The sequence below is a fragment of the Amblyraja radiata genome, chromosome 37, assembly GCF_010909765.2.
Source record: "Amblyraja radiata isolate CabotCenter1 chromosome 37, sAmbRad1.1.pri, whole genome shotgun sequence".
Taxonomy (NCBI): Eukaryota; Metazoa; Chordata; class Chondrichthyes; order Rajiformes; family Rajidae; genus Amblyraja; species Amblyraja radiata.
In genome coordinates, this window is record NC_045992.1 from 12,698,067 (window position 1) to 12,712,284 (window position 14,218).

The following is a 14,218-nucleotide window of genomic DNA, read 5'->3' on the forward strand; positions in this document are numbered from 1 at the left end:
TCCAGACAAATATTTCCTAAAGTCCAAAACGAAAGAATAAATGCTGGAAATACCCAACAGGCCAGGCAGCAACTGTGCAGGAAGAAGAAACGTCTACATTTCATGTCCTTTCAAGAGAACATCAACCATTTCAAGTAAAACTAGACAACAGCCTTATGTTATATGTCATATGTCATGAAATGGAAAAGTGTAATTCTTACTTCCAGCAGCATAACAGGTTTGTAAACACCGTACTTAATAGATAATATAATAAACAAATTAAAAAAGATAAGTTCAAGGCATTTAAAAACCCAATATAGTACCAAAACAAAACAAAACAAAGGCCAAAGTCCCTAGTCCAACGCAGGCAGTTTGCAGTTCAGAATTTAGTTGAAGTTCAGAGTGTTCAATTGTTGTTGGGAAGGGAACTAATTAAAACAATTCACAGAATTATTTGTCAAAGTGTTTTTAAGAAATACACTGAGCAAACACAAAGTGCTGGAGGAATTCAATAGGTCCTACAAAAAAAAAATCAGTGATGGAGGGACTCAGAGGGTCAGGCGGCATCTGTGGAGGAAATGGACAGACGACATTTCAGGTAGTTTCATCAGACTGATCGCAATTTGGGTCCCAGACGGAAATATCATCTGTCCATTCCCTCTACAGATGTCGCCTGACCCTCTGAATCCCTCCATCACTTTTTGGGGGTTTTCTGGCTCTGGATTCCAGCATCTGCAGTTCCTGGTGTCTCCATTAGCAAATACACCAATGAATTTACCTCCACAGTGTGCAGGCAGCCGAGCATAATAATAGTGAATACTCCGGTGTTTTAATTGCATTTCTCAATCCAGCGCCTACTTGGATGTATTTTGTGTTCTGTGGCTCTGGCATGATACTTGAGATGGATTCTCAAAGACAACTCTCGTGCAGTTAACCCTCCAGTCAAAGATCAAACATCTCTGGTAAAGCACCCGATAAACTATCAGTACAAAATATACTGTATTGTCATTCGCATGAACTGTCCAATTAATGGCTCAAATAGCTGCTAGGTGGGAATTATATATATTTTTTTCATACACTTGATCTTGTGGACGTGTATAAAATCATGAGAGGAATAGATTGGGTAGACACAGAGTCTCTTGCCCAGAGTAGGGGATTCAAGAACCAGAGGACATAGGTTTAAGGTGAAGGGGGAAAGATTTAATATGAATCTGGGGTGACTGTTACACACAAAGGATGGTGGATGTGTGGAAGGAGCTGCCAGAAGAGGTACTTGAGGCAGGGACCATTGCAACGCTTAAGAAACAATTAGACAGGGACATGGATAGGACAGGTTTGGATGGATATGGGCAGATGGGGTGAGTGTAGATGGGGCATGTTGGGCAGGGTGGGCAAGTTGAGCTGAAGGGCCTGTTTCCTTACTGTATGATTCTAATACTCCATGACTTGGGGGGGAAAGTGTTAAAGTGTTATTGGAAACTTAATTCTAACAGGTATTCTCCAATTTAGACGTCAGGGCAACAATCTTAAGTAACGGACGCAAATCCACATATCAGGGAGCATTGGGCAACGGTAAGCGAATTCTAAGATTGTTGCCAATTCTGTCCCCGCGTCATAAAAGCTTTGGCTTCGGGTCTTCAACCCTCCGGGGAAGCGAATCTTCAAGGGCTTGAATTAAAACAGCAATTAGCCAGGGAAGCGTCGATACAGCCAAGGCAAACAAGCGATTGAGCTAGGAGATGCGAGATAGGCGCCAGATGAAGGAGCTGGAGGCTGAGACGGGGCAGAAAACCTGACTGGGGGATTAAGTTCTGAAACATAAAACTATTCGCGGAGACCTTTGGGATATTTCTAACACCATTTGCAAGTTTGAACAACTCAGTGTAATTAATGCAAGGGCAGCGTTGCCCAATATGGAAATGAAGTAAATTAAGCAGTTTTCTTTATTGTTGCGGCTTTATTACTAAGTTTCAGTCAGTCAACTCCCAAGCAGTTGGCTATACTTGCTTCCTGGCTATCCTGGTGTATAAAAGGCGCTTGGGACACAGTAGGATAACATGTTACCCTTCCTGAGGGAGCGAATATTTCGAGCAACCTCCTAACGCCGTATCCCGGTCACCCGGAGATTAAAACACTCGGGATAATCAAGGAAAGGGGCAAAGCTGAGGGCTGGCGCGGTGCCCTGGGAGATGAGTGGAAATGCTGCCGATGGAAGGTGTGTTTGAGCGTTGCGCTGGGAGTGAAGCGGAGATGATGCATTCGCTCCGCTAGGGTTGGCGTTGACAAGCGAGCTACTTTAAAGCCAGCCGAAGATAGACACAAAATACTGGAGCAACTCAGCGAGACAGGCTGCATCTCTGGAGAGAAGAAACGGGTGACGTTTGAGGTCGAGACCCTTCTTCAGAGCAAGCCGGCCAATTCAGAGCAATTAATTGTTTAAGAAGCAACTGCAGAAGGGTTTCGGCCCGAAACGTTGCCTATTTCCCTCGCTCCATAGATTCTGCTGCACCCGCTGAGTTTCTCCAGCACTTTTGTCTCACTTCAGAAGCAAAATGTCCTTTGCACCCTTAATTACAATACATTCCTTTCTTTAAAAAAAACTATCTGTAAGCCCCTGTGTCACTGTTAATGCCACAAATATGCTTTTTGAGCCTTTATTTAAATAATTAAAAAATATAGTATATATATAATTATAATGCATAAATAATTATAAATAAATGCTCAAAACGCATATATATATATTGGGGGGGTGAAATAAACCCATGGCGGCCGGTGCAAGGAAGTTCTGGTGCTCTCGACCCATTGGGACTTGTTGGCTTGGTATTTAAAGGCGGCTGGGGATTTAAAGGTGCCGGGTCCAGCAGCGTTCCACAGCCCGGCGCTGGTGAAACGGGAACATCCTCTCCGGGAACCCCGCGCACCGACCTGCCCATTGGAAAAAGAGGAGGACTTTAGCTGCGATTGGTCTGCGGGCGAATTTCGTCACCGATATCTCAACCTAAAAAAGTTTGTCGGGGAGGGGGAAAAGTAGCACATTACCAATCGGCAAGAAGTAGCATAAGGAGTTACAAACCCAGAGATACGGGCAACGGGGTGATAGAGTCTGCACCCGGATAACCAGCAAGGACTCTCTCTCTCTCTGTCTGTATCTGTCTCTCTATACGAGCTGGCATCAAGAGACACCGACAGTTACGTTGCAATAAGCAGCCTGATTTGCTTCAGTCATTCGCTTCTTGACCCTTCTCCGTTCTACCAAGATAAGGGGAGCCTGTCGAAATCGACACAGCGACAACAACGCCGACACAAGCTGTGCTGGAAGGAGCAGCGGGCATCATCAGCATGGCTTGCTTGAGGCCGGAGCGCGGTCTCATCCTCCAGGTACTCGCCTCCCTCGCCTTTGCCAGCGTGCGGGCGAGGAGCGAGAGCGGGGCGGACCAGCAGTTGCGCCCGTCTCGACCCACTCACATCTCGGCGCTCGGCCGCGCCGCTCAGGATATGGTGGCAGTGCACATGTTGAAGCTGTACGACAAGTACAACCGCGAGGGGAACCGGCCGAGGGACGGGAACACTGTCCGCAGCTTCAAGGCGACAGAGGGTAAGGGGACAGTCCGCCGAGTTTAACTCTTGCCCCTATAATTCCCGCCAGAAAAGTTGCATTTGCTTTTCCAGTTCCAGTTTGGTTTATTGTCACATACTGGGGTACAGTGAAAAGCTTTTGTTGCGTGCTAACCAGTCAATACATGATTACAATCGAGCAATTTACAATGCATAGATATATGATAAGGGAATAATGTTTCGTTCAAGGTAAAGCCAGAAAAGACCGATCAAAGATAGTCCGAGGGTCACCAATGAGGTAGATAGTAGTTCAGGACTACATCTGATCTTTGCAAGCCGAGCGCTCAAGGGCAGCGTTTTGATGAGTGTGTAAGATGGCCAGACTACGTGGCCGGGTTATTGGGGACTTGGAGTGTGTGAGTGTGAGTGTGAACACTGTCCCGGCGGTTTGGATATCCCAGTGGATCCGCGGCAGTGCATCGCACGGTTGCTTCTCGGCGGGGTGTGCATTCGACCCGAGCAGATACAAACACTTGCGAGCGTTCAGTCTAACCACCACCGTCAGCATTAGGCACCCGGCACAACACCGCCTGCGCGGAATATACCTCTCCAAACCTCCCCTCCCTTGCCCCATCCTGGTCTCACACACCCGACTATCCACCAATTTCACCTTAAAATACCCCGTAAATGCGTCGTATTTCTACCACTCTTATTAAATAACTACCAGTCTCTGGAAGAAAGTGGGATGTTTATGTGTTGTGTATGTGAAGATGTGTCCTGACCCGAATCGTCACCTACCCATGTTCTCCAGAGATGCTTGCTGACCAGCTGAGTCACTCCAGCATTGTGTGTGTGTGTGTGTGCGTGTGTTTTTATGTAAACCAGTATCTGCAATTCATTGTATCTCTCTAAATATTGTTTATGTTGATCTTGGTCGCAAATAAAATCAGTCCGAAGAAGGGTCTCGACCCGTAACGTCACCCATTCCTTCTCTCCAGAGATACTGCCTGTCCCGCTGAGTTACTCCAGCATTTCGTGTCTACCTTTGATTTAAGCCAGTATGTGCAGTTCTTTCCCACCCATTACTTCTCCCCAGAGATGCTGCCTGCCTCGCTGAGTTACTCCAGCACTTGGTGTCTTTAAAAAAAATAATTGTAAACCGGCATCTGCAGTTCCTTGTTTATCCATCTCGCTGTGTTTATATCTTGCGGTATGGGTTGAGAGTGTAGGATGCTATCAGTCAATTTCAGTGCCATTGCAGGGATCTGTCAAACCTCACGAAATTAAAAAAAACATTGCACAGAATTATATTCGGACGCATATTTGTGAAAAATACTCGGGTTTACTATTAGATTGTAAGAAACTCCCAGTTAATCGCTGCCCAATCTTTAGCCCGGGAGCTTAGAACCACAGTTAATGCCCAGTCTAAAACATTCAACTAAGTTTAAGCTGTGCCCTAACCGCGCTCCGAAACAATGCTTCTTTCATTTCGCGTATTCTAGCTTGTTTTACGAGTTCGCAGTAATTTAAAGAGATTGCTCATAAAGTATTTTTATCTCAAATATTCTGCAAAGAGTTATGTCGCAGGGGAGAAGGGTGCCCGGCAAGTGAGGGCAGGGAGCAGTTGAAATGTGAACAATTGCTTATTGTAAATCGCACGTAAAATAAATGGTAGTCTTCCAATGAGATAGGAGCGATATATTTGCACACTGGGCCCAATGCAATAAAATGTCCCAAAGCGATAATAATAATAATAATAATAATAATAATAATAATAATAATAATAATAATAATAATGGTGGTTGGGGTAGGAAATTTTGACTTCAAGTGCGTTTTTAAGGTATTTGATTTAAATAATTCCACAGCTCCGATGTTAATTCGGTAGCCCTGGAAACTATCGTACCGTGAAAAAAAATGTCCCATGGAAGCCAAGCGAAGTCAAAGCAAGGTCACATCCCAAACTTTATGGGGCTTATAGTCCGGGCTACCTGGCCATTATGTTTGACACTCGGAAAAGGCGCTCACTCGTGTTAATATCCACACAAATGAACATCATCTGATTTAAATGTGCCGGAAGGAACTGCAGATGCGCTGGTTTACACCGAAGACAGACACAAAATGCTGGAGGAACTCAGCGGGACAGGCGGCATCTCTGGAGAGAATGCTCAAGAAGGGTCTCCACCCGAAACGTCACCTATTCCTTCTCTCCAGAGAAGCTGCCTGACCCGCTGAGTTACTCCAGTATTTTGTGTCCATCGTTAAATTTTAAGTGCCTCGCTTTACACGAGAGAAGGGTTGAAGGAGTTTAACTTTACGGGATCATTTTTTATTGAGCATCCTGCATAATCCATCATTCTGAAGAAGGGTTCCCGCCCGAAACGTCGCCTGCCCAGTCCCTCCACAGATGCTGCCTGACCCGCTGAGTTCTTCCAGCACTTTGGGTTTTGATCAAGATTGCAGCATCTGCAGTCTGTTTTATCTGCAGAATTACTATTGGGTTCGACTTGAGTGAGCCACGCTTTGGGTTCATTGAAAGCAGGTTAAATCCTCATATGTCCTACAACAGAACATGGGCGCCATTGCTGTCCAAGTATTTAGGTTTGTCAACAATTAGCCATTCAGGATTCAAGAGAGTTTATTGTCATGTGTCCCTGATAGGACAATTAAATTCTTGCTTTGCTTCAGCACACAGAACATAGTAGGCATGACACTTTGGTTCTGAATTAAGAAAACACAGACATGTTAAATGCTAACGTGATGAATGTTTCTCTTTCTGCAGAGACCATTGATCATCAAATTCTCTACCAGTTCAATCTATCCTCTATCCAAGATTCCGAGCTGATTTTGGCGGCGACTTTTCACTTCTTCACGCAGAAACGTTGGAGAAACAGGCCGGTGGTGTGCAAACGCTCTAAGGACTCCCCGTGTCCCTTGCTCCAGCCTCACAAGGCGCAGCCGGTCCAACTGACCTTCAGAAGACGCTCCCCCGGCTCAGCTTCCGGGAAGTTATTGGGAAGCCTGAGCGTGACTCCCCATCGCCGGGGCACCTGGTGCCTGAACGACATCACCCACATTGTAAAGGACGCTAGGCGAGCAGATGGATTAATGGTCACCGCTCAAGTGGATTCTGGAGACAAGCCCCCCAGTCCAACACCATCAAGCAACTTGCCTTACATCTTGGTTTATGCTAACGATTTGGCCATTTCCGAGCCCAACAGCGTCGGGCTCACGTTGCAACGCTACGGACCATTTCCTCCCAGCGAGGAAGAGCCCACGCAGTCTCCCAACGCCTCCAGGGACTCTCGAGTCAGAAGAGAAACCTACTTCTCTTCCCCTTCCCTGGAGAACAACGAGCTGCCGGAGGTGGAGTACGACCACTACAACAAACACGACCTCTGGGGCAACACCTACCGCCCCCTCAAACCCAAGGTGCCCCGAAAGGAGAGGCGGAGGAAGGACCCCGGCCATGGCGACCAACTGGTCAGGTCCCAGGTGCTGAGCTTCGACGAGAAAACCATGCGCAAGGCGAGGAGACGGCAGTGGAACGAACCCAGGACTTGTTCTCGGAGGTACCTGAAAGTGGATTTCGCCGACATTGGTTGGAGCGAATGGATTATATCCCCCAAGTCCTTCGACGCCTTTTATTGCGCTGGGGCTTGTGTATTCCCAATGCCCAAGGTAAGATAACTTGCTCCTGTTAGAATTACGTGCGAAATCACCTGGGGTCTATGTGGAACCTGGTTCCAATTAACTTCGACTGAAACACCCCGAGTTCCTCAAAGCCTCCAAAAGGTTAATTCGAGGGTCCCATCCACACAACGCTCTCTGTTCCTTTCTTTAGCTCGTCATAAAGGCCCAGTGATTTTACGGTGCCAAATAACACATAACGAGATGGATAACATCCGTACACACATTTCTGCACTTTCAAAGTTATTTTGACATGCATTTAAGCTGAAATACTGAGGAAATTACGTACGCCTTTAATAGATCGCGCCATGCCTAATGAAACGCGGACTCCTACCAGTCTAAGAAAAACACTGAGGTCTTTATATTATATTCTCGGCCTCGCTTCTACCTCTGAGCTCCAATTTTCAAGAAATATCTGCGGAGATTTCCCCACTGTAAATTATGGAAGAAAGACCACGTATGATCTAAATAAACGACTCATTATATACGAAACAGCTGAATATACATTTTTCGTCTCCAATTTTACATTCATTCAGGGGGTATGGTGGGGAAGATCCGCTATTAAAGCGAATATTTGAAAAGAAAACTGCAGTTTTCATTTCTGGTCCCTCTGGGGTAGTGAGGATGCCTGTATGAGTCTATAATTCTCACACAGTATCATTTAGCAATATTACATGTATAGGAATCTGCTGGCGTTCTTGTCACAAGGTCGGTTAGATATGGTCCATCTGAGCTGGATCTGCTTTCTTGAGGGTTGGTGTGAGAATGGCCTCTCCCCAGGTGATAAAAGAGGTCATGCCAAGTGCATTAAGGGCATGCTGGAGATCAGAGAAGTGGATGGTGAATTAACTGACTGGAAGACAACAAGCGAGAGATTTGTATCACTGTCCACAGAGAATAATACCCAATAAAGCCCACCTCTCCACAGGGTCCCCACTGCACTCCCTCAATCATCAAAGACTATTACAGGCACTGCAGATAAAACCAGGCTCTGTCAGGAAGGACTTTTCCCATTAATCATGTGTATCGGAGTCCTCCTGAGGCAGTTTAGTGTTATGTCCATAGGCACAATAGCACAATTGATAAAGACACCATTTGCAGTGAATTGCTATGTATTTGGTGTCCACACTAAAACCAAACAGAAAGGAATGCAAAGGGAAGTCCATTCAGGCTGTCATGCCTCCTTCACTTCATTATTTCCCAGTTTATTACCCATGTGTGTTGCATTAAAAGGCCCTCTTGTATTTACTGCTTGCCTCACCAGTTGATCAAGCATGTCCTCTGCTGTTCCTTGCCCAACCTGCCCCTTAGTGATATAAGTACATGAGTATTTCAAGCTCCACACCATCATACCATTGTGTTGGTTAGTCTCGGAAAGTACAAAGCAATGGCAGCTCTAATTAACAAAGGAAAATGAATTAGAGAATAATTATATTCAGCATGGACAATGTGATATGCTGATGGAAACTGTAATCAACAACATTTGTGGCAGGATGGGTGTATAAAGCCCATGTAGTTGGACTCATTCAGATTTCATATGAGGAAGAATTGGGTCGGGGGCAGTAGGGCTCATGTTAATGCCACCACTCTCCCCACCCTTCTCACTCACGATCTCCCAATATATATTAAGGGCCTGTGTCTTTGCACATGTAGGTATAATTTGTGTACATTTCTCATGCCCCTCCAGAGGTGGACACATTTAAGTACCGGCACTGGGCCCTGGTTTAAAAAGCACCTAAAGGAACCAAATTGATTATTTTTGGTTATCTACTATTTGCAGTCTCATTTTATTTTTAAAAACAGCTGTAACATTGAAAGCAGACGGAACAAAGATAAGTCAAATCTATGAATTAAAATTTAGTGGCAATGGGAGACTTTTGCAGAATCTGGCACAAAAAGCCGAAAAGTTCCATGTCTTGCAGATTCGTCTCCCAGCTCTTGAGAGACATAAAACACTTATGCTTCCTGAGACTTTGGTACGATACAAATCCTGCAGGGCAACGACCGAGGAGCTCTTTCTAAGCAAATCATGTTTTCTAAGGAAGAAACCAGCCAGTGTTGCCCAGATTGGCCTCAAATAGACTAGCCTCAGGTCAAGTCTGATGAAGGGTCCTGACCCGAAACATCACCTATTCCTTCTCTCCAGAGATGCTGCCTGACCCGCTGAGTTACTCCAGCATTTTGTGCCTATCTCTGGCCTCAGAATGGTTGCCTCCTAACAATCCTTGAATCCACAAGTAGCTTTAACCCACTCCACCTAAAAGTGCAGCGACTCAAGAGGTGGTTCAACACCAACTTCTTAGTACAACTGAGAACCAGCAATAAACAACCAACATAACCAGGAGTGCTACACAAAGACTAACTAAGTTATCTAAAAAATTGATAGGTTTCTATACATAATTAGCAGTACAAATATAGTTACTATGCATGTGTATTTTGCAAACAAAGTTTCACAGTGTACAGCATACAGAGGAATGGCACCACTGGTATCATGAAAATAATAGACTTAAGGAGTTTTATTTACGGCTTGATGCAAGAGCAGGGGTGTGTAAGCCCTTCTTGCTGCAGACAAAACTCTTTTATTTTGCAAAGCTGCAAATTAAATATCGAGGCCGCCCATTGCTTTGATTGGATACGGTTGTCTGCATTGTTTCACGGGAATGAGCACAGATGCATAACAAACACAGAATCACAATGGAAGAGTTAGGTTAGTCAACGCGTATATCAATCAATTTACATCAAATAAAACACAGATCATAATGTTAAAGTATTTTGATTATCCACAACTGCTTCAGAGAAACCTTCTAGTTGTGAAAATGCATTTGCTTTATAACAGCCTTGGTTAAAGAAAGCAAAGTCATTTTTGTGACAAGCACACTTTTTCCCCATGTGTGCTGATGTAAATGTGCATAGGGCATACTTAATTTCCCAGAACGTCAAGTGGTCTAAGTATATAAATGTTTTATTTTCTTTCAAAATGTTTCATATCGATAAACAGAATTTATATCGCCGTCCCGCAGGCATTGTTACAGTGGCTGCAAAATATGACTCCCTGTAAAATGTTATAGTCGTCTGCACATGAGGATATGTTTTTTTTGCTTTTAATGACACTTTCCCATTGTCAATCAGCTGCCAATCTATACTTTTGTTTCAATGTCTCGGTGACTTTTCCAGACCTATTTATTTTTCTTGCTTTGTGTTAATTCTCTAACTAAAGCGAAGGTTACAGTTTGCAAGCTCTCTCGACTGAAACTTGTAAATGGGATTCTTCAGTCACTGGCCTGTGGAAAACCTCTAAAATAAATTTTAATATTTGTCATCTTATTTTACTAGTGGAAAAGAACTCAACAATTTTAATTCCAGCCAAATTTCAAAAATGGTTACATTTCTAGTGACAGTAATTCCTAGCAGTCTTATCCTAGTTGGAACTAATTGTTGAACATACTAAGATTCATAGAAAAGGTCCAACTGCAATTTCTAAACACTCTCTAAAGATTTTCTAAAGATCTGTGTCAAGCATTGATCAGTTGGATAAATGTTATTCTATCGAATCTCACAGACTCGAATCATAAATTAATCTTAGCCCAGTAACTATGCGCAGGGAATTTGAGCAATTGATGATTTTATTGTCCGTTTTGTCACAGGTGGTTCGACCCTCCAATCATGCAACAATCCAGAGCATTGTCAAGGCTGTTGGGATTATCCCTGGAATTCCGGAGCCCTGCTGTGTACCCGACAAAATGAATGCTTTGAGTGTGCTCTTCTTTGACGAAAACAAAAACGTGGTGTTGAAGGTGTATCCAAACATGTCAGTGGAAACCTGCGCTTGCAGATAGAAACACAAAGATATTAAAAGGAACTGCTAAATACAGCAAGCTGTATTGCTGTGTAATAAGTAAAAGCTGCATTGTGTCTCTTTCAAACCAAGAACTTGATACCAGTTCTGTCCCCTTTCCGCCTGCAGACATCAACATGCTCATTTCTGGCGTTGAGTAGCGAAGTGTATTTGGGGTTAACACCAGATGTCAATATGTAGAGAACACAGAAAACCCAAGCATTCTGTTACAGCATGTAAATGCATCCATCATCAGATAAAACAATGTTTGCTCTTCCACAATATTCCCTAAATCTGAAGGTTACAGGACAGATTGTGGTACCTAGCTCTCTTGTGCTCTTATATGTAAATTAATAATAATATCAGCAATGGCAGTCTATTTAAGTGTAGATTATACTATATTCCTGATCTTGGTGTATTGTGTGTGTGCGTTCAAATCTTTATTCGTCATTTCACTTATTTAATATTTGTATTCCTGGTAGCAAAGGAGTTTGTGCTTTTTTTTTAAAAAGAGCAAAAGCAGTTAAATAATTGTAGGGCAGCTGCCAGAAGCACAGTGCTTTCACATCTTAAACCCCCGCAAACTAAAACAATGACGGAGAAGGGAAAAACTTTTGATTTTATGATAAATCAAAAGTAAGTTGCGATTTGCTGCCAACTTTTTGTAAATTGTAAAGAGAACATTAATGGCAAAATAGATCAATTTAACTTAACATATATCTGATATATTACAGGCAATGTAAAATTTACTAAGCCCGGAAGTATGTTACTAATTTTAATATCCTCAAAGTTACAACTAATGAAACAATTGAAGGACAATGCTGAAGAATTATTTAGACAATCTTCTATGAAGGTATTCAAGTTTATGCATTTTGTCTGGATATGTTCACATTCTAACTTCAATGTCATGTAAAAAACACAAATGCTTCCGACCCGAATGTGATATTCAAAGGTAAAATATTCACAAATGTGTTTTTGGTAATGCATCTGTTTCTAAAAGTACCCAGTGCCCAGAGCTTGCATTTCATAATCTACAGTGTATGTTCAAAGTACTTGAGAAATTAAAAGTGGTATTGATATGAAATTGCATTTTGTCAAGAAATTATTAAACAAAGCTACTCGAACATTCTGAAAATGTTCCTCCTATTAAAATCTCTTTTTATTTTTAGGTATTCTATGTACTCATACTGGGCCTTCTCAGATAACATGCAAATTGGCCAAATTTTAAGCCCCTGCCAATGTCTCTCTTCGGCTTATCCACAGACCTATTATCGGGTCAACTTTGTCTGTTTATTAGTAGCTACCCCTTTTATTTGATTGCAAGATTTGCTGTTAGGTTACTCTCCACTGCACCCTGCTATGGATACATGTATGGAAAGACCAGAGTTGCACTGTTTTATAAGGGACATTTTGGTGCATATCTTAAAAAACGTTTGTTTAATGGTCATTGGTCTTTGTTGGTGGAAATCCAGCATTTTCTTCAGTGTTCAGAGTTTGCTCGCTGGCAGTCAAAGTAGCCGTGTTACTCCTGTTCCCCTTCCACTTGAAACTTTCAACATAGTTAAAGCTGCGCCACGGTCTTTGAGAAAGAACAGATCTAACATCGCGATTACAAAGTCAGCAGTCATTGTGCAAGCGATTCTAGTGAGAATTTATTATGAAGCTTTTTATTTGGTGCTGTTACGCTGTGGGAAGTGTAATGACTTCAGTACTTTTGAAACATATCCCTCACGGGCCTTCTCTGACTATTTGCCTTTGCTTGGCACATGATTTATTTCATGCATGGCTTAAATAAACCCATGCAATTCTGGCGTTATGTTTCTTACTAATTCTGTAATAAATTTGCTCAGAGTTCTATTTATATAAAGCCCTCTTGTTTTTTTTAATTTAAACTTGGACCACTTAATTGCTCTTTTTTGGAATCTGGACTCGTGCTAATCTTAGAATCAAATGAGCGCAGTTGAAACCAGTACTTTCACAGGCTAGTTGTGCTGTAATTCCTACACAGCTAGAAATTACCCTTGGCCATGGTGTTTCATTGTGTAGCAGATATCTCCAACCTCTTAAACTTTTAAGGATTGGAAATGTTGTTAGCAATCCAAGTCATATTTCAAGCCACAGTGTATCAGCCTAACTCTGTGCTGTCTGCCTGCAAGCACCAATCACACCTATTGTCTCCATTAAACACCAGCTCCATTTCACTGCATGAAACCTGCAATCTTTCCCTTTTACCTGTAATCAGTAAATTATAAAGGCGGAAAATTCAATGCGCTGATTTTGAATAGGATCCAGAGCAAAGAGGCAGGAATGGTGAGGGCAATCTGGAGATGTGTTGATCATGCTGAACTTCACAGATCAGCTTTAGTTTTTAGTTTTAGAGATACAGCATGGAAACAGGCCCTTTGGCCCACTGTGCCATTTGAACCAGTAATTACCCGTACACAAGTTCTATCCTATGTACTGGGAGCCAATTTACAGAAGCCAATTAACCCACTAACTTGCACATCTTTGGAATGTGGGCAGAAAACCCCCCCCACAGTTACAGGGAGAACATACAAACTCCATACAGACCACACCCATTGTCAGGAACCAAGCTGGGTCTCTGGTGCCCTCCCACTGTGCCACTGTGTCGCACTGGTCCCAAACTCTGTTGTTCAAAACTTCTCGGTATACATCTGACATTTGGATAGTCCAAATGTATTTATTCTATCTAAAATGAGGCTTTCAATATATATGTTTAAGAAGGAACTGCAGCTGCTGGAAAATCGAAGGTAGACAAAAGTGCTGGAGAAACTCAGCGGGTGAGGCAGCATCTATGGAGCGAAGGAAATAGGCAACATTTCGTCCCGAAATGTTGCCTATTTCCTTCGCTCCATAGATGCTGCCTCACCCGCTGAGTTTCTCCCGCACTTTTGTCTATTTTCAATATATATTATTGATTGTATTTCCAAATGTTGCTTCTCATATTTCATGGATAGTGGAGCCACTGACAATACCAGCCTTTATTATTCTACCTGCTGCTCAAGGTTGTGTCTGATATCATGGAATCCTGATTTCAAGTCCAGCTCTTCCATCCACATTGTTAAGAACACTAGAATCGTGCCGTATCCTACCAACCTGTCTGTATTCTCCCTGCATTCCCTGCATATCCATGCGCGTATC

At 43.1% G+C, this 14,218-nt stretch overlaps 1 protein-coding gene across 1 annotated transcript; it reads left to right on the plus strand.

Annotated features, from left to right (window-relative positions):
* The first annotated feature begins 2,943 nt into the window (after positions 1-2,943).
* Positions 2,944-12,140, plus strand: gdf10 (growth differentiation factor 10). Its single transcript, XM_033012991.1, has 3 exons — positions 2,944-3,574; positions 6,314-7,212; positions 10,866-12,140. The coding sequence occupies exons 1-3, from the start codon at positions 3,319-3,321 to the stop codon at positions 11,055-11,057; spliced, it is 1,347 nt and encodes a 448-aa protein (XP_032868882.1). The 5' UTR covers positions 2,944-3,318; the 3' UTR covers positions 11,058-12,140.
* Positions 12,141-14,218: the final 2,078 nt, after the last annotated feature.

Excerpts from the sequence above, each read along its gene's own strand:
- gdf10 (XM_033012991.1), top strand. The coding sequence starts at position 3,319 with ATGGCTTGCTTGAGGCCGGAGCGCGGTCTCATCCTCCAGGTACTCGCC. Across the intron at positions 3,575-6,313 it reads CAGCTTCAAGGCGACAGAGG|AGACCATTGATCATCAAATT; the intron begins GTAAGGGGACAG and ends CTCTTTCTGCAG. Across the intron at positions 7,213-10,865 it reads GTGTATTCCCAATGCCCAAG|GTGGTTCGACCCTCCAATCA; the intron begins GTAAGATAACTT and ends GTTTTGTCACAG.